The sequence below is a fragment of the Podarcis filfolensis genome (genome assembly GCF_964270895.1).
Source record: "Podarcis filfolensis genome assembly, chromosome: 9".
Taxonomy (NCBI): domain Eukaryota; kingdom Metazoa; phylum Chordata; class Lepidosauria; order Squamata; family Lacertidae; genus Podarcis; species Podarcis filfolensis.
In genome coordinates, this window is record NC_139610.1 from 54672463 (window position 1) to 54698937 (window position 26475).

At 44.4% G+C, this 26475-nt stretch overlaps 1 protein-coding gene across 1 annotated transcript in view; it reads left to right on the plus strand.

Annotated features, from left to right (window-relative positions):
• Window positions 1–760: 760 nt before the first annotated feature.
• Window positions 761–26475, plus strand: part of DKK2 (dickkopf WNT signaling pathway inhibitor 2) — a 59504-nt gene continuing 33789 nt past the window's right edge. The window contains exon 1 of the mRNA XM_083571884.1: window positions 761–1958. Within this exon, the coding sequence (XP_083428010.1) occupies window positions 1698–1958 (261 nt within the window). The 5' untranslated portion in view covers window positions 761–1697. The remainder of the gene's footprint in view (window positions 1959–26475) is intronic.

Genomic DNA, 26475 nt, shown 5'->3' on the forward strand with positions numbered 1-26475 from the left:
GCTACAAGGAATTTGGTGGCCAGCAGATTTGATCGCAGCGACAGAGAGCACTTTGCCCGGCATGTATGACTGGCGAGCCTAGGTTGGTGATTGATATCGAAATATGCCCTTTGCAATATCAGGTTTAATGCGAGCAATACTGCCAAGTCCTGCTGATGTGAACTGCCCCGTTGCTTAAACCTGGATATATTTTAAAGGTTGCAGAATAATAGCATATACTTATATCATTTCTATTTCATGGAGGTCTGGTTTGACTTAGACAGAGCTCTCTCTCTCTCTCTCTCTCTCTCTCTCTCTCTCTCTCTCTCATCTCCCTCCATATCTATATATGGCGAGTGATCGCCAAAGAAGAAGGTATATATACTATGAAACGCGCCAGGCAAACCTATGAGTTTCTCAGGTGCCGCCAGACGCCTAACAGTTTAAGCGCAACTAGAAAAATCCTCACCCCCACCCAATGCGTTTCGGATTCCGGAGCAAACTGTGCAGTGTGTTCGCCGGCGACAAAACCCAATTGAACAAAACGTTGTGTCAAAGGTTCGCAGGCTTCCGGTCTCGCACAGAGCTCTGAGCGCAAAGCGGGGAAGCGTTCTGTGCCTCCCGACGCCTGGCAATCCTGAGCGGTCCCCAACATTTCTTAGAAACGGGGGGTTCCATTTCCAAAAGAAAACGAGGGCTCTAACCTCCCCAAAAGCCCCTTTACTATGAAAAGAAAGGCTTTTTTTCCCCGGGGTAGGGGGAAGAAAGACCGCATCAGAGATGAGTGCGAAGGCGGGAAGGTACTTTAGACGCGGACAGAGACAGGGCAGACCGTTTTATTTATTCCTTCTGTACTCCGAGGGCTCGAGAGGAGGAGGAGCAGGAGGAAGGCGCCGGGTGGGACTTGGGAGGAGATGTGGGGAGTGGGAGAGAGGAGGGCGTATGAGTCAGCTTCCCTCCCTGTCAACTCGGCTCGGCTTTTGGGGGGCGGAGGGAAAACTGCGCCGGGGGAAGCTATAAAAGCGAAGGGGGTAGGAGGAGAGCTAGGCGAGTTGCCGGGGACCTGGCTGGAGCGCGGACCGACGGGACGGACGAGGCGCTTCAATCCACTTCTGCCCGGCTAGGCGCGCTGGGTCCTTCTCCCCCAGCACCCACCCAGGACTTTCGCCTGACCTCCCCTCGGGATGTCCGGGACCAGCTAACTGCAAGCGCGAAGGAGGCGAGCGCGTGTCCCTTTTTCCCCGACGGAAGCGCGAGCGAGAGGGCGCTAAGCCCGCCGGGTCAGCCAGCCAGCCAGCCAGCCATCCAGCCTTGCCTCGACCGGGAGCCTCGACCTTGGAGTTCGCCCCGCGGGCTGCTCCGGCAGCAGCTAGAGGCGGAGCAGGCGGGCGGCTAGCAAGGACTGCCTTCCTTTCGCTCACTCCTTCTCCAGAAGCGCAGCGGCTGCCGCAAGGACCGAGCCGCCCGCCAGCCCGTCCCCTCCAGGGAGCGCTTCTCGCGCCAGCCTCCTCGGAGTCTTTTCCAAAATGCCATCTGGGGGGCTTTGATGTGCATCGCCTGCGCTTCCGTGAATGAGAAGAACATCGCGATGCAATAGAAGCAGAAGGTGCTTTGAAATATCTAGATAAAACGCACCAGTCAAGCCAAGAACAAGACCCACACCCCACCCCCAAACCCCGGAAAAGAAGCGTCAGCCTTCCTTTCTGGGGCGAGGGGAGATGATCATGCTGAGCTGGAATCAGTTCTCCACGTCGCGCCCTCTACTCTTCCTGGCCGCGCTCCTGGTGGTGGAGAGCTCCCAGCTAGACGGCACCAAGGTGAACTCTATCAAGTCCACCCTAATGGGCGAGACGCCGACGCAGGCGACCACCAACAGGTCGACCACCTTCCACCAAGGATTGGCTCTCGGGAGCAGCAAGAAGGGCAAAATCTTGGGCCAGGGGGGCAAGGGGCTGAAGCATTATCACCGGCAAGGCGAGGTAGGAAGCCATCCCTGCCTACTTCTTTCTTTCTTTCTTTCTTTCTTTCTTTCTTTCTTTCTTTCTTTCTTTCTTTCTTTCTCTCTCTCTCTCTCTCTCTCTCTCTCTCTCTCTCTCTCGGTAGGATACCATCCCTGCCTTCCTCCTGTCCCATCCGGTTCGCGCAGCCCGCTCCTCTGCTTGCGACCAAACTGCTCTGTATCAGCCCACATGATGCTTCAGGAACTTAGCTCTAACCCTCTTTTCTTAAAAACAAACAAACACCAGTTTCAGGATTAGGGGGAGCTCCTTCCCCTCTCAGGTCCGTCCACAGCATTCAGAGATAGACTGCTCCTGAAGGGTGGGTCTCTTGTCTCTTGGAGGGTCTCTTGTCTTGGGATCTCTAGCTAACAGTGGGTTGTAGCCAAATGCTGGTCTTACTCAGAGTAGACCCACTGAAATTAATGGACTTAAGGTACTTGGCTGATTTGAATGGGCCTACTCTGCGTAGGACTTGCACTGCATGCAGCCCAAAGATAAAGAAATAAAAACATGGCAACAGAGTATTGATTGCCAAGCCCATACAGCCCCTATCACAGTGTTTTCTCTCTGTTGTGTGTGTGCACAAATAGTACACTTCGCAGGGGTGTTGTGAAGATAAAATGGAGGAGAGTGGGACTCATGAATGTTGCCTTATGCTCCATGGAGGAAATGTGAGATGTATTACATTTTACACAGTAGTAGAAACAGTGGGCGCTACTAGGAAGAATGATAATTTTTCATTGTTTTGCTATTTGTTGTGTGACATTAGTGCATCCAGTTGGCAGAGGTGCAAAATTGCAAAATTCAGCATGAAATCAGAACAATGTAAGACAGTGATCCTAAGCCAGCTTGATTGAAATCAGTGGGACTGATTGCTAAGCGCTTAAGGATCAGGATATAAATGTGTCTCCAATTATAAGAGAATAGTTGTTGCTCTCCTAAGTGAGAATAATGTTCACTCTCATAATAGAGGTCAATAGCTGGAGAGCCCAGGAATCAAATTCAGCTCCCTGACAGAACAAATCTCTACCACATACACTCACAGTAAGAAAGACATTAGTGGCTGTGGAAAAAAGACTTGTTTCTAGTTTATCTGCGGGGGGGGGGGGGGAGGTGAGACAGGAGCTGCCACTCTAACCTCCATTCCACTACTGAAGTGTCCCCACACCACCAGATCAGTTGCTAGCCAGGGTTTGGGAGTCAAAACGAAGGTAATTCTGGAGATCTGTAATCAGATCTACCAAAACTGCTCCCCTCCATAATAGCTGCTACTAGTTCCACCTCTCTAAGCCCTGGTGCAATCTGCACACACCCCAATAGCTGTTTTTAATTTATTTATTTTTAAGTGTGGAGATCTGATAATACGTCTGTTTTGGCCCTTAGATGTTCATAATGGAAGTTGGCATTGTTTTTGGTTATACCTGGTGTGGTAACCACAGAGGAGGTGCTAACTGGGTGGTAACCCATCCAAGTTTGCCTGACAATAAGGTTTCTTTTCCTCCTGTCCCATCTTCCCAATACTCAGGAGATTATTAGGGACATTGTACTCTTATCGAGTCATGGGATTTCTCCCCTTGCCTCCTGACTTGAATAACTTTGGTGTTCTGCATTCCACAAAAAAAGCAAAGGGCATAGAAATTTGTGTATTGGTGGTGATCTGCCCAGACATTATTTGGCTGCTAAGGTAAGGCTGTTTGATATAAGCCACAAGGAGACAGACAGTGCAGCAACTGGACCGCTAAGATTCAGTCAACAATGAAAGGGGCACTGGGTATACAGTCCCTCTTTATCCTTAACAGGCTTTTAAAAAGAAAAGTTTGCTAAGTCACTTCATTTGCTGACCAAGTGACCAGTTCTCCTAACATTTTAGCAGTACCTTCTGAGTAATAGGATGTACGGTAACAGTTTATGATGGAATATGTGGTTACCAGGTAGGAAAATTTATAATATTTGGGGAGGGGGTGAATCACAGATTCATTGTCTGAATCTTGACCCCTTTCCTCCATTCTGTTAACTGCAGATGTTAACAAAATACGTTACAGCAGATTACATTTTAATGGGATGGTATGAAACATGTGCTGCCATTCACAACTGAGTGTAATTGACAAAGTGGCATCCTCAAGGAAGGAATCTTTCGCCAGCCTTGGATTTAAGATGGATAGTAAGTGGAGACAGGCAATTCTGCCATGAGGGATTGTAAAGCCAGCTAATGGGAGAATTAACGAGCATTCTGGCTTGTTTGTTTGTTTTTACCCATCGAGAATGTCAGAAAACAATGCTGGAATTTAGCCCAGACTATAGACAGTTACACTAGATCGGTGAATGAAATTGTCACCATGTATTTGTGATCATTTGCTTTGCAAGGGTTCTGCTTCATTGGTGGATAAGGTAGCAAACACAGGTATTGCAAAAATAGTTTGATCTTGTACCACCCTAATAATATGCACTATATTGATAGGGTTTTCTCCCAGTGGGGTTTCCAATGAAGTGTGTTTTTTAAAATAAAAACCCCCAATAAAATAAAGAGGGTCTTGCTTATTCCATCACAAAGTCATTGAGCTATCCCCTCCCTTTTCTTCTTCCATTTCCAACTCCATGCCTTATACCATGCTGCCCCATGTGGTTGGATCGATCTCTTTTGCATTCAGCAAATAACTTATGAATATTGTAAGCGACATTATACAGAGTCAGTCCATTGATCCAGCATGATTCAGTCCATCTGCCCAGAATCTTCAGGGCCAGACAAAAGAAAATTCTAGCTTTGCTACCTGAAAATCCTGCCATTCGAGGTCTACCTAAAATATCGCTCATTCCCTTTAAGCTCTTCACTGATAATTAATGTTGAGCCAAGCCCTCTCTAAAGTTCTATCTTAGCCTTATCCTCACTTAGAATCATAGAACTGTAAAGCTGTAAGGTACCATGAGGGTCCTCTAGTCCAACCCCCTGCAATAAAGGAATGTTATGTACTCTGTACATTATTTACAGTGTGCATAATAACAAATAAATATCCAGTAGTTGGGACAGAAGTAAGAGCTACGGCCAATGCTGCTTTTCATTCTGTTTATTCACTGACTTTTCATTCTCTGAAAGTCAGCGTCTGGGATGCCACTGAACACGATTTTAAAGGGTCAAATAATAAGACTTAGAACTACATGACATGAAGTTCCACAACAGCAGTGGAAAACTCATTTGCTACTAAAATGAGGAGGATAGCAAAAGCCTTGCCTCCTGTAGACACTTTTCCTTTTGATTTCGCCTGGAATTTTATTTTGAAATAGTTATAAATGCAGACAATGGAAAGGAAGAATGCATTTAACAATACAAAAGGTCCACTAAATTAAGGGAAATTGACTGATTGCACTCCTTAGTCCATCATGGGACAGCGAGAGTAAAACAGCTTGAGGAGAAGCTGATTAACTATCAAGAGAGTTTTCATGTGTAAGTTAAGTAGCTGAATCACTGGGTGGGGGGAATATACAAACATCCTTGATCTACTTGATAGATCCTTGAATATAGCTGTCAACTTTCAGATCTGAAAATAAGGGATCAGCAGCCTCACCTGTCCCGGGGACGGTCTACGGGATATCTAACAATCTGGGATAGCAGCAGGAAGCAGCGGAAAATGGTGCTGGAATAAGGGAATTTCCCACAAAAAAAGGGAAGGTTAACAGCTATGTCCTTGAAGGGCTTCCATTTAGATGATAAGTGAAAACCGTGGTACTGTAGCATCTTTTCCTTTCAAGTTGAGATTCCTTGCTTGTTGCAGTTGCTGATATTTTTATCATCTCACAACTTCACCGCTGTGTACAATTGCCTAAGAAGGTTTTTATGCAGCTGTTTTGGAACTGGGGTTTCACACAGTGAACAAAGATTCTAGCAAATGGTATTGAATCTCCCTATCACTGATATAAACTGGGGTCAGTTCACCCAACAAAAGCAATTGGCAAAGTCTGGACTCTTCCACAAAAGGCTTCAGGTGGGGTAGGATTTATTTCATTTTTTTTATTTATTTTATATCTGTATTGCCTATTTCTCAAGGGAGACTCAGTGAGATTAGGAAAGAGTAATAGAAACAGATATAATCACTAAAATGTATATATTCAATTTTTTAAAAAATGAATAGTATCCAATCACAGCACAGCACAAATGCAACAGAACTGAGCCAGCACAATTAGGCACTTATGCTGCCTGAAGCAGTAGGGTGATGGAGACTGATAAGCCTCATTTGGCAAGGCATTCCATAGATCAGTGGTTCTCAGAGGGTGTGGCAGATGCAGATTTGGGGAGAACGACTGGAACGCTTGCATTGGGCGCCGAGGTGAGAGGGTGCTGCAGGAGGCACTGCAACAATGACTTAGAACGGAAGGCAAGAGGGCACCAAATTTTGACACCTCACAGGGCACTGCTGAAATTTGAAAGCCCAACATCTGCCGCTGGGTGTGGCACCTCACTCTGGTGTGGCAGGAGAGGATGGCAAGCATGGCGGGAAGATTCAAGGACAATCAAACTCATTGAGTTCTTCTATACTTATGGTACATATCTAAGTGGCTTGTTTATATTTTGGGAATGATTCATGTTCTTATATAGCTGCATTGTTTTATCCTTCCTGGATGTCCTATGATCATGTTATAAAGTGGTTGTGTTCTGTGTTGTAAATCAAGCATGGCTAGGAGTTGTTTCTTTTTGTTTCCCAGCATATTTCTTATCAATGAAAAAGTTGGTGTGGCACGAGCAAAATTTTATTCTTGGAAGGCACAATGGAAAAGCTTGAAAGCTTCTCCTCCAATGAATACCCCCCCCCACCTACAAACCTAGCATGCCAGTAGAAAAGCTCATTCTACTTTCTCCTTGCTTTCCTGTCTTTCTATGTGCAGGGAATTTTCTCCTTGACATGGTGCTTTTCAGTGTGCAGAGAGAGCACTTAGACATTATCCTGAAGCCTGAAACCACACAGTCCAGAAAGAACATAACCATTTATATCTGCTAAATATGTAAGCTATCCCTTTATCTCTGCTATGAAGCAACTTATAGCAACAGAGCAGAAAGCAGCAGGGGGCTAGAATGATTATACAATGCATCAATTTTATTATGTCTTGTTAACATGACTTGCCTAATCACACAGACCACTTACTTGAAAGTAAGTTCTGCTGAAATCAGTTGGGTTTATTTCCTTGAAGTCGTAGTTCTGAAACCTGGAAGGTTCAGAAAAAGGCGGACAAAACTGTCAATGGGATGGAGCAACTCTGTAAAGAAAGGTTGCACCATTTGGAATTTCTTTTAGTTAGGAGGTGACGTGATGGAAGTTTTTTAAATTCTGCATGGCATGAAGAAAGTGGGTAGAGAAGAGTTTTTCTTCCTCTCTCGTAGCACTAGAAATCATGGGCATCTAAAGAAGTTGAATGTTGGAAGATTCAGGACCAGGCCCATGCAGAGTGTGTGCCAGGGGCAGCCAGGTACACTTGCCCCCAGGCCTTGGAGAGTTAAACTGGGTGGGGGCTCCTGCCAGGAGCCTTTTGGACTTATACCATCATGCCAAGAGTTTATAACCTTATTCTAACAAGACTCCTGCCCCGGGCCTCAGGCAAACTCTGCTTGGGCCTGTTCAGGACAGTGAAAAGAAAATATGTCTTTACACATCGCATAGTTAAAACTATGAACTTGCTCCCACAGAGGGAGTGATGCACACAAACCTAGAGGGATTTAAACAAGGATTAGAGAAACTGGTGGAGAGGGCTATCAAAGGCTATTAGCCATGATGGTTATGCTCTGTCTCCACAGTTAGGGCAGCAATACTTCTGAATACCAGTTGCTGGAAACCACGAGAGCATGAAGTTTTCTCGTGCTGAAATCTTTCTTGTGGGTTTCCCACAAGCGTCTGGTCAGCCACTGTGAGAACAGGGTGCTGGACTAGGTGAGCCATCCAGCAGTCTCTTCTTATACAAAGGATGTTTCCAGAGTTGCCCATGGCAAGAGGGAGAGCCTGTGATGGGACACAGGAAATTCATTGTCACCTACAGAATTATGGGAAGTAAGTTTTATAGAAAGACTAGTTTGGAGGAGCCAAGGAGTAGCGAAAGTGTTTATTATATGAGCAACTATTTAATCTATGCTATAAAGACCAGACTTTAATATACTGTGGCTGGGATCTGTGTTTTGGGGGTGCACCCTTAAGTATTCCTGGGTGCCATCCTTGTATGGCTTGAGACTCCTTCAAATTGTGGCCAGTATGTTTAGCCCTGCAAGTATCTGCAGTCATTATCCTTTTATGAACTGATAATGATTTTCTTCTTCAACTGGTCATTTACTTTGATGGCATTAACGATTTCAAAGCTAGAAGTCTTGCCTTTAAGAAGAGCGGTTTCATATATCCTAAATAATTAGCACATAACAGTCAAATATTTTTTGTTTCAAATGAACCTTTATTAGATTAGTACTTCTCCCTGACTTGTTTAGACTACAAAATATTGTTTGGAGGAACACAAAACTCTGTTTGTTAAAAGAACAAGGCTTCCTTTTTTTTTTTCATTCTCTCTCTCTGCCCGCTTTCTTTTCCTTTTACTTTATGACATTTTATTTCTTTGATATGATTAGTTTCTAAGATGGTTACCTCCTTTCATAAAGAGAGAGAGAGAGGGACTTTGGAAAAAGAGGCAAATGCACAAAACGAATGAGATAAAGTGGCTTTGTTTGCTACTTGTAGCTATTAGAAAGCTACCAAAAGTGATCCTATTGTAAATTAATGGAGTGCAGTTGAAATGATTCTGCCCTGCACATTAAAAATGATTCCAGGCTACACAAAAGAACAGTGTTCAATGTGTGTTGGGTTAAGCCGATTAATCAATTTGCCTTCAAAATATCTCATAAATAAATAAAGGATTCAGTCTTATGTTCACACTTCTTGAAAGTAAGCCCCATTGAACTCAACGGGGCTTCCTTCTGAGTAGATGTGGAAAGGGTGTGTCCAGAACAGCAGTTTTTCCATGTGATTTGCTGCTGCTAATACACATCAGAGCAGGCCAAAGTCTGTAGTGCATTCCGTTATAGTTTGCATTCCTGTTGCACACAAACGTGTGGGGGCCATTTCATGCCTTGTGCAATGAGACAAATGGGTTTCCCACCAAGTGTATACACAATCAGGAGCTGCACTCAGTTGTGGCTTTCTAGAAGGTGTACCTGTATGATGCAAGAGTTTTCAAACTCCTGCTTGTCATATCCATACGTTACATTTTTAGGTGTAAACTTTGCAATCCAGGCATACACCTTGAAAAACAACATGTGCTTCGGCCATGCCTATTTTTGAAAAGAAAAAAAAAGGCCTGAGTTTTTGCACAGCTGGTCTAGAGACTGGACTTGTGGTTCTTCTTTTTCCTGGCAAGCGGTGTGCTCCATTACACAGTGCTTTGAATTTTTTGCCAGAATCCGGTTAAGGTTTTCAAGCGTACCCCTCCTGATTCTTGACAACAGAGAACCATCAGGTTGTCCTGAAGGAAGTGCCAGCCTGGGCACTGATTCCTTAGTCACAAAACTTAGAATCATAGAGTTGAAAGGGACTCCTAGGGTCATCTATTCTAACCCCCTGCAATGCCTGAAACTTGTGTGTCAGCAGGATAGCATAATGTGTTCCAGTGTAACTCTGCCCCAGTCACTCTGGGGAATGGCCATTGCTCAGTGGTATGAGGTCCCAGGAGAGAGACTCCTTTCTGAAATCCTGCAGAGCCAAAGCTGGTTAGAGTAAGCTGGACCAATGGTCTGATGTGGCTTACGGCAACTTCCTGTGTCCTTTCACAAGCAGAGTGTTCAGGATACGATTGATATGCCAAAAGGGTGCTTGGGTGGGGAGTATTGCACCCCCTGGTTTGCCTCTGTTACCTCTGCCACCTGTCCTCAAAAGTCCCTTTTCATGCTGCCAAGTTTGATAGTGGACGCTAACCAAGCTGGGAGAGAAATGCTGGCACCACCATTGGGCAAATGAGGCATTTGCTTCAGGTCGTTGAGAGTGTGCACATGCCACCTGCCATGCCCTTCACCCTCTAAGTTAGCCTGCTGCCCTTGGATACAGTTGAGGACACTGTCTCATTGCAACCGAAGCATAATTCAGCTTCCAATCTGGTCAGATTCTATAGGTGGAAGGGTGAAGGCTTCATCTCAGGCAGTCCTGGTGGGAAGGGACCAGAACTTCTGCTTCTGCATTCATTATGAGCATTAAATCACATCCCCATCTTCTGATATTATGGAGGACAGCATTTGAAGTAGGGTACCTGTGTGTCTTTCTTTACAGATAACAGTCTGATTTAGGCCCGGTTTAATAATACAGAACCAGAAGATGGGAGAGCAGCAGTCTTGAGATCAGCACCTGGACAGCAGACTGAACAGGCACACAGATCACCTGATCACAGTATTCCCCACTAGGGTGATACACGTTGTATTTCTATTTAAATTATAGCAATCAATTCTAAGTTTGAGGTCTAGGCTGAATGCAGCTACTCCACTCTTCAATGGTGGGACACTTATTGAGATGTTCCACCCTGGGAGACTGATGGAATACGATGGATTCCTGAATGCTCTGGAGGTATTTCCGGGCCAGCTGACCTGCCTGGTGTTCCTGTTGAGCCTCTTCTCTCACTCTGGAAGGGTGAGATGGGAAGAGCCATTGACATAATTGGTCCTGAGTGCCCTTGTCATTGCTTTGGCGCATGTAAGTCACCTTGGTACTCTAGTGTCCTATGTGAGATAAAACAGGAGGGTCAGCAGTTGGAGCACAGGTGGTGTAAATCTTGGTCCAAAAACTGACCAAACATGGCTGAGATTGCACCAGTGTGCCTACCATGTGTTGGTGGCAGAAAAAGCTGACTTCTTCACTGCCATTATATCTGCAAGTAGTTGTCCAGAAGAGCATTTCTGAGTGGTGAATGGGCTTTTGTCATCTGGCAAAGAGAACATTGCTCTGACACCCTTGGAGGTCAGATTTGGAGAGATTTAGAGGCAACCAGCAGAACCATCCAAAGTATTGTCTCTTCCATCTGTACTGGATCAGTTTCAATGATTGTGGCATGAGGAGGCTGACAAGCTCCTTGAAGAATTGAAACCACCCACCTGCCCCTTGCCCATCTTGGCTTCTTAGAGCTAGCTCTCTGTAGACACTGACAGTGTTAGGTAAAAACCAAGAAAATATGTGATGCAGTTTTTTGACGGGGTATAATCTGAGATCTTCTTTTACATTTATCAATCACTTGATTATCTTTGCAATTATTATTTATTCACTCCGATTTCTAAGGAAGCTCTGTGGGTGGAGAATTTAAATCCAAACCAGAACATTTCTGTTTGGGTCCTTTGTGTACAATTTCCCCCCTGGGCTGGAGCATACCATTAAAACTGAGTTTGTCACATCCCGAGAAGAATCCCTAGCTGGAGTTTCATACCAGTGGGCAAATAAAACTGTACAACACTGAATAATTGACCACAGTATCCTGAAGGCACAGCCATAATAGGCCCTCTTGAACACCAAACATGTAACCACAGCATCTTAAATAATTAGTAACCTAGAGAATTCCAAATCCTTAACCATGGGACCTCAGCAAAATTTCACTATGCAGACCAGAAGCAATTGCAGTTCTGGATGAGCAGTGAGAGCTGTTTGCCATTGTGCTTTGCTTTATAAAGTCTTAAGTGTTTATTACGATGAAGCTTCCTTGCTTACTGTTGGTGTTCCTATTCGCTTTTCCTTCCAGGGATTTCATCTTGTCATGTGGAGGCTCCTTTGATTTAATGCATTTTTAATATGGCAACTTGAAAGAGGGGAAAATACCATAATGTATTTTATTATCTCTACTATAATAAGCCCCAGCCTGTAGTCGAGATCAGAGTCCTACTTGGCTGAGCCATGTACAAAAACCCACCAGGATAAGAGCATCCTTGATTGGATGATCTTGTAATTCAAACCAGTAATACAGCGAAACTAGGAAAGCATTGGTATGATAATGATTTCCCCTGTATAACGGCCCTCCATATTTAGAATGCAATTCCACAATGGGATGGGCGGGCGGATGATGGGACAGGCATAGACAACCACAGCCTTCAAGCTTTGATTGCATAGATTAGTTTTGCGACAGTTCCCCATATCTTATGATGCTGATTGAGAGAGGGAGAGCTACAGACAAGGAAAGAGGGAGAAATGGATAGCAGAGGGACGGGGGTGGGGGGAGCCCTATAGAATCCTGCCATGCTGCAAACTCCACCCACTTTGCCCACCCATTGGCTGTGGCACTGATTGACTTTTCCCATGGGGTCAATAGCGTTTTGTAGGGGGAAAGTTCCCTGTACATCTCTCTCTCTTAGAATGTTGCTTCCAGAATTGACACCTGATTGAGGGACCACAGCTCCATGGTAGAGCATCTGCTTTGCAGGTAAAAGGTCCATTCCTCGGCATCTCCAAGTATGACTGGGAGAGATCCTTCTTTGAAAGATGCAGTGCAGCGTCTACAATACTTAGTCTAGGCAATACTGAGCTAGATGGGCCAATGGTGTGACCCATTGTAAGGCAGCTTCCTCTGTTGACTATGAAGAGGGCACTGGGCAAGGTGTCCTATGGTGAGCCTGCTCCTCTGATGTCCTTATTTGGCTGTGGTGGGAGCATTCCAGGCAGCATGCCTCTGAATACTAGTTTAGGGAGAACAGGCCAGAGCCATCTGATTGGCCATTCAGCAAAACAGGATGATGGAGTAAGTCAGCTCGTAGCTGGGTCTCTGGCGACCCTTTCTAATTTCCTACAATGCCCCAGAAATATTGCTAGGCTAGGAACATTGCATACATTAAAAGGGTGTCTAGGTCCAGCTGCCTGTGCTGTTTTGACTTCCAGGCAGGAAAAAGAAATCGAAGTCCAGCAATGACAACTGCCCTATGATGTCATATATGGATGCTGGTCTTGCTGGTAAGCATTGTTGCAGGACCTCCTAAGGGGCACCTCTTGACTTGCACATGCAGATGCCTCCTAATGCTGGAGGTTGATGGGTCAACATATATTTGGTTGGAGATTCCCCCCCCCCCGGGAGCTGAAAATGCTTTGGCCGCACCATCGTTATGAATTGTATAAACCAGGGATGGGGCATCTCAGGTCTGGGAGCCAAATGTGGGCCTCTAGGCCTCTCTATCTGACCTTTAGGATTTTCCTTAGCTTGCAGCCTATCTTCAGCCATACCCCTGACCTGCCTTGCTTTGCATCCAGTGTTTGGGCTAAAATGTGTCTTTGAACTCCGATAATGCCTCTTGCCTGAGAGGGAGAGAGATGTGCAACCAAATAAACATTAGTATATGGCCCCTGGAAGGGAATATGGCCCTCAGCACAAGCAACGTTCCCCGGTTGTGATGTAAGCACTCATTTGCACTGTCCATAGTGTTCCAGAACTTGCAACATCTAGAACTTGCAACACTGAGTAGATGCATGATGACCACAGTATAGACAGCCATGTTGTTGTTGTTGTTTAGTCGTTTAGTCGTGTCCGACTCTTCGTGACCCCATGGACCAGAGCACGCCAGTCATTTCTATCTTCCACTGCCTCCCACAGTTTGGTCAAACTTATGCTGGTAGCTTCAAGAACACTGTCCTCTGTCATCCCCTTCTCCTTGTGCCCTCCATCTTTCCCAACAATCTGTTGTCCTGTCTCTAGCTCTTTTGCAAACAGTTATCCATCCAGAAAATACCTTGTTCTTGCTAAAGGTTCTCCAGAAAATTATTATGACAGAACTCATTTGAGAATTCACACCTAAGAAGAAGACAATATGTTAAAGAAACTGCTCAGCTCCCGCTATTTCTTTTAGAGAATTAGTAGCCAACTGAGGAAATGAGGGTTTATGGAGTACTGAATAAAGAGATCTTGGAAAAAGAGGGAAAATGTATATTTTGTGGTGGTGGAGGAGGAGAAAGTATATAAATGAGATGAGGGTTTTGTATGGGACATTAAGCAGGCATGGCAGGCAGATGACTCTCCTAGGAAACAGAGCAACTCTGCAAGCCCTGAGAAATCATTTCATAAATATATGCACTGTACCATTGTTGTAGGATAATATTATTAGTTATGTGTGAACATATGGAAGGAGGCCTTCAGGTGTACAGAAATCCCAGATGTCTTGCAAAAGAAGAAGAAGAAGCTCTCTCCCACCACACGCACACATTTTGGCACGAATATTTATTTAGTGTGCTGGAAGTTCTTCAGCCAGTCTGGGAGCAGATGTTGCACCACATGACTGCAGTAACCAATGGGAAGCCCCCAGATGCTGAGCCTCAAGTAGATGACATACAACAGTTTACTATTCACTCATGGGCTGAATGCTTTTTCATCCAAGGTTTTTGGGGGATGCATGCCAATAACAAATGAAACAGTAGAGATCAGGATCTGATCACGAAGGATCTGGGGACTCCATTTGTAACAAGCATTATTTACAAAGAAACAGTTCAATTAGCATAGCACTGTTCTGAGAGAGCTTGTGCTGGGCTATGTATAGGGTGTGCATTTGTAGGGAAACCATGGGTCCCCCCCCCCCACTGAAGTGGCTTCCAGACAGCTACAAAGCAAAACTGGCCACCAGCCTGCCTTTCTATGGTTCCCAGAGCAAATCCGAGTGATACATTTTACCTCATGTGCGTTTTGTTAAGGGTAATGTGTTCACTGAAGCAGAACAGCTGTCTGTCAAAAGCTAAGTTAAAAATTCACTTGATATTAAAAGTTTCATTGGAAGGGCTCCTTAACTCAGTAAAAATGTTTTTTTGGGTTTGTGTGTGTGTGTGTTTTTGCAATTGTTTGAATTAATATAATGCTTCCAAAATGCTTTTTAGGAGTGCTTGTAAAATTCTGGGCTTGTTCCCCCCCCACCTTTGCTATCTTCCAGAACTTCCCTTGTAAGGAAATGGCTTTTTAACCAGAAGAATCCTCTTGAAATTATAATATTTTTTCTTCCAAAGGGGTCCTCGCCACAGCAGCTGCAACAAATTGAAAGTGAACTTTAGTCTCAATTGGTGTTTCAGATTTAAAAGTATGAGTGACCAAGTAATTATGATTATTATAACCTGCAAGACAACTTATTGGGAACTGGATCTTTTTTTAAAAAAAACCCAAAAAATCCACCCCAGATTCTATTAAAATAAAGCAGGTAATACAAACAAAACAAAAAGCAGCAAGCATACATAAAAAGCAGTGTAGGGGTTTTGAGAAAAGTTTATCAATAGAAAAGTATTGTACTTGAGTCTATCAAGTTAGCCAGATTTCACATTATATCACAGAGGGAGTCTTGTGTAGCTGTGTTCGAAGTATGCAAGATAAAATGCCACCAAATAGCACAACGTTTTTCAGGATTATCTGAACTCTTAGGAAATGGATCTTTTGATACAGAATTTACCAGTGAAACAGAACAACAGGCATTATTCACAAAACTATCCCTGATATCTGATGTCTAGAAATATGTACATTGAGGGAGATGCATCTCTCACTAGAATTCAGGGTTATTTGCCTCTGTTTTGAACCTCATCTTCTGTAAGATGTTCATACATTTATATTTCCCAAAATCAATCTTTCTTTCCTTCTTTCTTTCTTTACCCACCCTTGCCTGTCTCATAATAAAGCTCAATGTGATTTAATACAAGGGAATGAAACCACAAACATATTGTGATGCTTGTTTCCTTCTGAGACACAACCTTGCCACTTGAGGCGCTTTCACAAGCTCTTTTGACTCCATTAGGAACATAGAAAGCTGCCTTACATTCAGCTAGACCAGGCATGTCCAAAGTCCGTTTTGGGGGCCTAATCCGACTGGGAAAAAAGCTCAACAACTTCAATCCTAAAAAAAGGTTAACAACTTTGGCTGGCCCTTTGGTCGGCCCTCACTGCCCTTCACTTCATCAGATCTGGCCCTCTTTGGAAAAAGTTTGGACACCACTGAGCTAGACCATTGATCCATCTAGCTCAGTATTGTCTACACCAGGGGTTGGCAACCTAAGGCCCATGGGCCACAAGTGGCCCAAGGGGGTTGTTTAACTGCCCCCCAAGTCACCCCCGAACCAAACCGCCAGCTTGGCGAGTCTCCATGCACTGCGCTAGACCGGCACAGCGTGGTGTGGGGACTCGCCAAAAATCGCACCTGCATAGACGCAGACACCAGAAATCGCGTCTGTACATGATCCGGCCCATGGAGGGATATCTGCTGGAGTGAACAGGCCCAGGCGAGGTAAACCTTGCTGACCCCTGGTCTACACTGACTGGCAGAGGCTCTTTAGGGTTTCAGGTAAGGGCCATTCCTGGCCCTACCTGGAGATGCTGGGGCTTGAACCTGGAACCTTCTGCATAAAAGGTAGAGGTTTTACCACTGAGCTATGGCATTTCCCCCATTGCAATGTGCTGTTACAGTTCCAGTGCAGCACTATGAGAAGGGATTGCTACTTACAACCTCTCTCCCTCTCTCTCTCTCTCTCTCTGTCTGTCTGTCTCTGTGTTGTGCTTTCCTTACGCTCTCCATTCTGTGTCACTTTATGCAGAGTCATTCATACATTCCGAGGAATTTTTATATAGATTACTATGATGCTTTATATGTGTATTCCAGACGATTGCTAGTCTGAGGCCTGTAGCCATCATTCAGTAGCAATGAGATCAGCACTGCACTGACAATCTGAGAGACAACTGCTGGGCAGGATGCATTTCATCTGCATGAAACAACCCTTTCACCAGCAGCCCATAATCCTTTATTCCTAAACTGATCTAATGCTTTCTATATAAAACTGGACAGGGATGCAAGGATGTTACAAGCAGAATTGTGCCTTTTTCTTTTCTTTAATGAATCCCTTGCTGGCCTCACCGACGTTTAGAAGACAAACTGGTGCCCCATGTGTTCTGCAGCTGGGAGAGCCGTGCCAATTCAGACCAGCAGCTCTGCGTGTCTGTTTTGATTTTGCCCTTCCAGAAGCTCAGGCACCGCGTTGTTCCCCAGAAAAGCATCTAAGCGATTTCCCATTGACCAGGAATATGGTGCTAGTGGTAGAAGCAGTGTGTGAGGTGAGACTCCCTAAATTCAGAATGAGGAAAGCTCTCTCTCTCTGTGTGTGTGTGTGTTTGTGTGTTAGATACAGACTTAACTAGGGCCAAAATTCTGGTTTTGATTTTCCCTCTTTTGTTGCGCGGCATTTCTGCCGCTCACCTTTCAGCAGTCAGCATTTTGGCTGCCTGATAGGAAGGGCAGAAGGTCAGCAGTAAAATACAGAGGGATCATCTCTATAGAAAACAACGGCTGTCAGATGAACCTGGTATATCATGTATTATTAAGACATTTGAGCCTCACTCACTTACTGACCCAGAGGGTATCAGTAAATTGCTGGAGCATTTCCCCATCAGACAGAAAGCTGTAATTTGGCACACGGGCACTCCGAAACACTGCTGCTTTGATGCAAAAGTCTAAAAATGGAACATTTTTACATCCTCTGTTGAATACCTGCAATGTGAGGCTTTCTCCATAATAACGGGCAGAATTCTAAGTGTATTCCCAATTCTCTTCTTTCTTTAAAGCCCTGACTTTAGCTGGGGCAGCCGAGGAAGGTTCCATGGATTGAATTCAAGACGCAGATTCTTGCCCCAAATGGGGCTTGCAGTCTGCATTGAATTTAATGTGCAAATCTACTTTGGCAGAGATCAACTTTACTCAGGGGTTCCATTCAGAAGTTCCAGAGTAGAACAAATCCAGTGGGGTTAGTATGAGGTGCCAGAGATGCTGGGTCCACAATTGAGAGCACACTTGTTCCTGCCCTACATTTTTTTGGGGGGTGGGGTGTTTGAAACCAAAATCTTGCTTTAGGCCACTGGGAGACATTGATCTCAGTACATGCATTAATAATGTCATTCATTCATTCATTTTTGCATGTACGCCTGGTCTTTCTGCTGAATGGAACCCAGAAACAAAACAAATAGGATAAAAAAAAATTGAGATAAAAAGCAGAACTTAGCAATTCACCAAGCAGTGGACTGAATCTACAAGTCAAACTAAACATGAGAAAATAAAATGAAAAGCAAATAATACTACTAATAATAATACTTTATTTCTACCCCACCCATCTGGCTGGGTTTCCCCAAACAATACAAAACAACAGGGGTTTCCTACCTTCTCTCCTTGTGGTCTCCCCCATCCATGCAAAATCAAGTTGTAGGTTGCCCTTGGTAATCTAGGTTCTATTCAGAACTCTGGATGAAGATATGAAGGTGGGTGGGTGCTTCCAGCAAGTACATTTCTGCTCCTGCCAATCTATGCTTCCATATACAAAAGGAGTGGCTCATCTGGTGGGACTGAGCCACAGCCAGAGCTCCTGGCAGCAGTGTCACGGTCACTTTCCAAGAAAGGCGAGGCGGCAAAGTGAGGGCTTGCACCAGTGGAACCAATTTGGCACTCCAACAACATTTCTGCACAGCTGTAAATGCACCACCAGGCTGCAACTTGTCCTCCTGGTAAACTGCAGTCATGAAAGGCTATTGCTGCAGCTCTGACCCACTGGAGCCTCGTAGGGTGGGAGTGGCAGCAAGGTCAATGGCTGACAAGGGCATTGGCTGGTGAGATAAGTGAATTGGGGTGTGTAGGGTGCTAACTGGCTGCCTTCTGTCTCCACTGTTTGAGGAAATTGCCTCAGTTTGCCTCACAGTAGCACTGGCCTTGCGTATGAATGGGGCTATTGAGGTTTCAGTGCATGAGGACAGCTCTCACATTATTGAGGGATTTGGGAATTATCTTCCACGCATGAGAAACGATATGTGGGAGGAATGGGGTGTGAAGGAAGCATGCAGGCCTCAGTATTGTTCCCAATCTCAACTCATGTGGAAGTATGTCTGCTTCATGGGGAATGTTGCCGAAACTGATCCCCAGAGCCAGAAAGTTAGGTGGGGAGGGCCTCTCCTCTATTTTTAATACATTCTTAGGGAGCCTTGAAGAGATTAGAGCCTGAGTAATATGTTTATTTTGTGCTGGGTAGTCTCTTAACAACACATCTGTGGGGACAGAGTTCTTTGTTTAAAGAGACTCTTGACGGGGATACAGCAATTTCAACCACACCAATGAAACACGCTCCAAATCAGAAAGGCATAGTTGACCTCATCACGACTGCCTTGGGAGCAGACTTGGGATTCAGCTTCATTGAATGACCCTGCATATTCTCCCTCTCTCAGATAATACTCCAGTATTATATAACACAGAGTTATCCAGCAATTCAGGGCAGATGAGAAGAAGTATTTTTTCAGACAGTTAAACTATTGGATCTGCTGCCCCGAGATGTGGCAGTGCCCACCATCTTGATTGGCTTTATAAAAGAGGGATCAGACAAATTCATAGAGGATCAATGGCTAATTTATTTATTTATAGCAATATTATATATCAAAAATTCATTAAAAAAATCAAAGTGGTGCATAAAACCATACAATAGGAACCATACATATATATGAAAATGAGAAATCAGATAACAGCTCTGTGATTCTATGATTGTGAAGGTTTTTAGCAAATGTTGAAAACGTGACGATGTTGGGGCTTGCTTCAGTAGTAAGCGAAGTGAATTCCGGAGAACTGGTGGCACAGCAATAAAAGCATGAGCTTGAGTTGCCACATGCTTTACCGCAGAGGCATGTGGCATTGCCAACAGATCTATAGCCACATACCTGAAGAACCAAGATGGGATGTAGGGAGAGAGGCCACTTCTCAGATACCTTGCAAGCTGTAGCTCAGTGGGGAAGCCACATGCATTGCATGATGAAGGTCCCATGTTCAGTTTCCTACATCTCCAGGTCAGACCAGGAATGTGCTCTGTCCAAAATCCTGGAGACCCTCTCCCAGTCAGCATAGACAGTGGTAAGCTGGAGCGACTAATGGTTTTACTTTGATAAGGACTTACATACTTTGCAAGTCCTAAGTCCTATGCAAGTCCTGCTTGTGAGCTTCGCATAGGCATCTGTGGAAAGAAGGATGTTGGGGTCACTGAACCTTTGGTCCAATTCAGCAGGGATCCTCTATGTTGTGTGCACCAAGTTTATCCCTGTTCTCTGCTTAAGGTTCATTATGGGCCTGGATTACATGGGTTCCTTGTGGGAGACAAGGGGATTCTGGGGGAGGAGGCGTTGCTGTCTTGAGCCAGGACTAAATGGTCCGAGTTCCCTTTCAGGCCTATTATTCCATGTTTTTTTACTTAAAGCTGCTAGAGCAAGCATGCAGGAAGTTTAAGAATGCTAATAAAAGGTTACTATAGATTTGAAGTAGACCTTTTGTCCACTTTGATGTTGAATCAGAAAGGTCTGGCTTCCTATGCCGGGTGAAAGCAAATGCTTGCATATGGTCTGAAGAAGAAGGAAAAAACCCATTCTTTTCATTCCCTCCCACAGCTGCAGTTTCCTGTTACAAGTTGTGATTTAATAAATATATTTAATAATGATTTTTCTTAAAAAAAATCATTTTCTACAATGCCCTTCCCTTCCAGCTGGAGTCACGATAAATACATATGTTAATTTCTTCTTCTCCCCCTCCCCAAAGAAACTAATAATCGCCATTCCACCCTAGAATCCCTCTCCCCCTCCCCCAGCCAACATCCCAGCTGCAGATTTCCAGCCCCATGGCATTTTTCCTTCCAGCTTTTATTTACAGAAATACTTCACTGAAAAAAAAAAGGAAAAACCCAAACTCTCCAAGCATCTCTCCCAAGGCTTCCTCTGTTGCTTTCTTACACTGCTTCTAACTGCTTCCAAAACAGGGCAGAACAGTTGGGGGAGTAAAAAAGATCCCCTAAGGGGACCTTCTTGGATGGTAGAAACAGTCCCCTGGTGAGATAGACAATAATAGTGTTGCAAATTGTAACAAATGTGGCATGACCCACAGCCTTCGACTGCGTTTGATGATCGTAACTCATGGTTTCTATCACACACATACAATGCACCATGCCTCCTACGTTGCTTTGAAGGTTCCTGCTGGGCTTTGGGTTCCTCTGTCCCAGAGTACAAAAAGAACTTCTCATCTTAGGGCATCGGCTGACCTCTCTGTGTGTCTGTACAAGCAGGGAGTTCTGCAACGCTGCCTGGGGTATAGCCAAGGATTTGATCACTAGCCTCCTTCTGCCTGTTAAAATGCGTTCAATGGCTGATCTCTGAGGGTTGCTTCGTTTTCCGAGCCAGAAATAAATATTCATGTGGAAGTATGGGAAATACATTTGAATTCATAACCCAAGAGCCTTATGGTAACAACGGATTAAGGAACAAACAGAAAATACCCATTAAAATGCAGTTATTATTCAATTAAATGCTTTAAACCATAACAAATGTTCTGCTGGCTTAAGACCAGCATCCGAAAGACAGGCCTAGACACCATTCAGTGGGAACACCTTCAGTAGTTATTTAAATTATTGTTTTGTTTTTATTCACCTGGTTGGGCACTGTTGGGATTGCTAGTTTTATTAATGACCTGTGCTGGTTTTGCTCATAGATACCCAAAGGAAAATGTGTTGCAGAAGTTCTTACACACAATAGGCTTTTCCCACAGAGGTGCAGTTCAATTAGGGTGGCAACGAATACATCTTCTGAGTGGACAATACTGGGTCCAATGCAGTATAAGTCAGAACTATATTCAGGCTAGATAACTGCTTATCACATTTCTTAGGGGATCATCTGTTGGGGGCTGAATTCAACAATGGGAGGGGCTAGACAGATCCACCTTTTTTGCTTCCTCTCTGCCACCCCCCTCTCTTCTCTGACCATCAAGTTGCTGTGAGTGGGTCAGGGAATTCATACCATAGGTCCGAATTAATCATTTGCAGTGGGCTTTTGAAATGAGGTCAAGGGCTGCATGAAGTTAAGCCATTAGTTGCTAGCAATCCTAGGGCCACAACTTGTCCACTCCTGATGTAGATCATAGTGGTGTGTTGCTGGCCTGCTTCTGGCTGCGGAGATAGAAAAAATATTAGCAGAGAACTGGGAAGAAGGTAAGATCATCTCAGGGTTGAGGAAGAGGAATGTACTGGTGTCACTTGGTCTGTTTAAAAATCAAGGGAAACTAATCACGACGAATTGCTCCATCAATGAAAATGTTAGCAATGCTCTTTGTGGATTTTAATAGTGTCATATAAAAATGAGCAGGCAGTCTTATCTTCCTTCTTTTCAATCATGTCCACTAACAAATCACTGCATGGAAGAGGCGTGTTTTCTAATATCCCCTTGACTGAATGTACAGAAGAAGCTAGTCTTGTTTTTGTTTTAATGACAGTGACCAGTGTGGTTCAAATCCTTGTGGGATTTAAAATTCTTGTCTAGTACTTGCACATTTTCACTATGTCAGCTAGGGGGTGCACATGCTGAAAATAACAGGGAAACAAACACCAGCTAGAACACACAGTAAGCAAAAAGGCTGTTCATTTTTCTAAAGAGAATAAGGCTTCTGTCCCTACCTTCTGTAGAAAGGTAGCATTCAGCCAACACAGTTTTGTTTCATTTTATTACTATGGAAACCTGTATCAGGAAACTCCTGATACATGGACTTTTATCTGAGACCAGCACAAATTGTGTACTGGAATTTCGATGGGGTGGAACTTGCCTGGAACATCTGAATCGATGTGTTCTCCTTAAAATGTTATCCATCTGCTTGGGTCAGAACAAGGAACTGGCATTCCAGACAGTATCTCTGTGAACAGAAGATTAGTTTTTCCTGAATTGATTGCTTTCTTTGTCTTAGAAATAAGACAGCTTATAAATCAGAACTGTCCCCAAACATTTTCCATCACCAGCTTAAAACTAAAGCCAACATCAAAATAAATAATAATGGCTGAAGCTGAAAAAGGCTTCTACCCCAACGTCAGCAAAGGCATTCTAAAGTTGTTTGTTTGTTTGTTGTTGTTTTGTTGTCTGAAGTGCCTAATTAAGTGGTCTTGCATTTGAAAATTGAATCCAGATTTTTGTCTGCCGAGTGGACTAAAAGTTCCATGTCAGATTCAGGGACAGCCTTTGCAAAAAGCAATAACCTCAAGGTGGTACTACTTACTTACTGTGTTTTAAATTTTAGATCTTATTTGTCTTGTATTTGAAAAGTGTTATTTTTGCCTTGAGATCCAAAAGTCAGATAAAGTCATTGCTAAGTCTAATAAATTAATAGTAATTGGTGCAATGCATTTGAACTCCAAAATAGCAATAAAACTATTTGTGTATGTCTATTGGAACCTCAACAAAATTGTGGATTGGGAGAGGCTAATTTCTTCCACCTAGTTTATCTATTTATCAGTTAAATTTGTATCCTACCTTTCCACCAAATGGTGCTGCTGAGGACAGTTAACAGTAATAATAACATTGTTGTTGGCGTTAATCTGTCAAGAGGCAATGGATGAAGTCAAACTGCTGTGTTAGCAGCACTAAAGTGACCTCCTTGGGGTGCAAGCCTGGACAATGTGTACTGAGGTCCTGGGCTGCCTAGACAACAATACCACACTCTTGGCTTCACTGATGTGGTCCAAAGAAAAGCAGAGCAATACGTTTGGCACCAGCTTCACTGCATGAGTTGCTGGAAGGAGGCATACAAGGTACATCCAACTGTTTTAGGGACTCTAGCTTTGTGTAGGGTTTACTCCTTAGCTTTTTCTTCTCCTGAAGATATCCCACCAGGCAGCTGAGGCTTAGGATCAGAGTTTTCCTTCTCATAGATGGGCTACCTTCCCAGGTTGGCAACCCCATATGCCTCTCATAATCTTCTACAGCAAATGCAGAAATCACCGTTGACCATGTTGAAATGTTTGGTAGTCCAGGTAGTAACTTATCTCAAAAGTTGGTAAATAACTCATACAGAGTGCGTGTCACTCTGAGTAGTATCATTGTGGTCAGCCTTATAAGATGATGCAAGCAGGCCCAGATGATGGACTTGGGTTTTCAGGTGATGCTTTTGCATTTAGTGATTGCCTCCTCTTGCAATAAGACAATATCAACAGTTTCTGTTAAGTATTCCATGTTCAGTCTCAACAAAATATGATCTGGGTTTTCCATATCTTTTCGTCTATGTCCCTTGCTATAAACTCTCTGCTGGCTCTAAACATGGTAGCTCTCACACTGAATGGCACCAGTCATAGAAATGTTAATGACCTCTCTTAACTCGGTAAGCTGACAGCTTCTAGACCAGGTCACTTTGGAATCAAATTCTTTTCTAGGATTGTTCTGATTTGACTTCCTATTCACATTTCTGCTGGGATACATCCTGTTGTTATCAGTGGTGTTGGCCCGTAGCTTAGAAGACCAATATGTAGCTCGTTCTGCCTCGGGATTTTCTTTGTAGTCTGTACTGCCTTCTCCGCCATAGCAGTAATATGGCAAAAGTGGTAAAATGGTTGCAGTTACTGGAATTCTGCTGCCATAGATTGGGCTGCTTTGTTAGTCATGAATTCATCTAGATGGCCAAAGAGAAGAAAGGTTGTGCTGCAGCAGGTAATGCCAGAGAAGGTTAATGCCAGCATCTTAATATAGACACAACTCCATGGTGTTTTCTTGCACATGGTGACATGGACCACATTCCCTTCTGGGCCTCTTTCTAGGGAATGCATGCCAGTGGGGGGCAGTGATCAGTGGTGTAGCGTGGGGGGTGCAGGGGGGGCCGGCCGCACCGGGCGCAACATCTGGGGGTTAGGGTTAGGGGGCGCAAATCCATGGGTTAGGGGGCGCAAATCCACGAGTTAGGGGGTGCAAATTACTTGCCTTGCCCCGGGTGCTGACAACCCACGCTACGCCACTGGCAGTGATAGAGGCAAAAGTGGCAGATCAATGGATTGAAATTTTACTGTTGTACAGAAGGCTAGTCCCCGCCCCCCTTGACCTGCCATTTAGACAAGCTAGAGTCACAACCAGGATTCCAGGGCAAATACCAGCCACGCAAAGCCACCCAAGGAGGGTGTGAAGCAAGGCCCGTGAGATGTGCAGTCTAGGGGAGGGAGAGTGGCTGGGGAAGGGGTATGGCAGGGGCAGACCTTGGTCCTTCAAATTTCAGGCACACCCTGTGCAAGGACAGAATTTGGCACCCTTCCCCCCCCGCCTCTCACCTTCTGTTCTGCTCAGTTCTCTACGTCCAGTGGTGTAGGAAGGGGGTTGCCGTGGGTGCGGGCCACCCTGGGGGGGTGACAAAATGGCAAAAATATGTGTTTTTAAAATAGGAAATCCCCATCACAAAATGTTAAGTAAATAAACCAGAAAACAACACTTGCAACTGTATCTTCTTTTTCCTTCTTTTAATAACACATTTCAATGTGTGTTTGTGTGGAGGGGGGTGACAAGAAATTTTCTGCACCGGATACCACCTGACCTTGCTACACCACTGCCAACGTCATAGTTGTGATGCCTCACGGCACCCCCTAGGCTTGGCACTCAATGTGGTGGAACTGGTTGCACTGCCCTAAATCCACCTCTGGATACGGCCTGGGGAAAGTACCAAGAGCCTATGTTTCCCCCCTGGGCCTGATGCTCATCTTCCCTGACCTAGATAGTTAACCTTGTCTAGAAAGCGTTATCGTTCTGTTGTGCTAAATGGTGCTTTGTTATAGCATCACATGGGGCATTCTGTTCCAGGAATGCTGCTGGATTACTGGAGGCAGCTGAGTTGCTGCTTCCAGCTAAAATAAAATAAAATAAAATGGGAGAGTAAAGCACATGCATGCCATTGAAGGTGACTGGGCTTACAACCATAGAATTGTTGGAGTTGTAGGGAGCTTTGAAGACTATCTAGGATGCTCTTTGCAGGAAACCCAGGGCTAGAGCCTCCCTCAAAATATGGGTGGTGCCCAGCCTCTCTCAGTTTTCAAGCAATGGTGGAAAATGCTACCCAGGTATAAATATAATTAGAATTGTAATTATTTCTTTCCCACCCTTTTCCCTGTCAGGGACTCCATGCAGCTTATAACTAAAATAGAAACAGGTAAAGGTAATCAATAGCACAATCCTATACCCAATTTCTTGAGAGTACCATTGAACACAGTAGGACTTGTCTACTCATAGAACTGCCATGTAAAAGGTTAACATTTGCCTGGACTGTGGTCTTAGCGTTTAATATTGGCATTCCTGCCATTAGTAATTCTGCTTGATTAAAAGGAAATGCGGCGAGACTAGCATTGTTCTAAGATTGCCTTTGTGAAAGCACTCATGAGAAGTTGTGGAATAATAATCAGTGCACCAGTGGAAGCAATTGCTAAAGTTGGTCTCCCTGAGTAAGTGAAGCAAGCTTTTGCATGCAACTTCCATGCTGGGTTGGTAACTGATCACACAGAACAGTGCTGTGCATATGTTTCAGATGATTCAGTTGCTTGCACCCAACATCTGGATATTGTTCATGCAGTCCCTCGATCATCAGGGCTAGCCTGAGACTTTTTACTCCCTGAGGCAAAGGATAAGATGGTGTTCCCTTCCCAGTCCACATACAGAAGCTGACCAGATGGGGAGTCTAATCATATGACACTGGCAGCATCCTTCACAACACCTGGGGCAGCAGGCT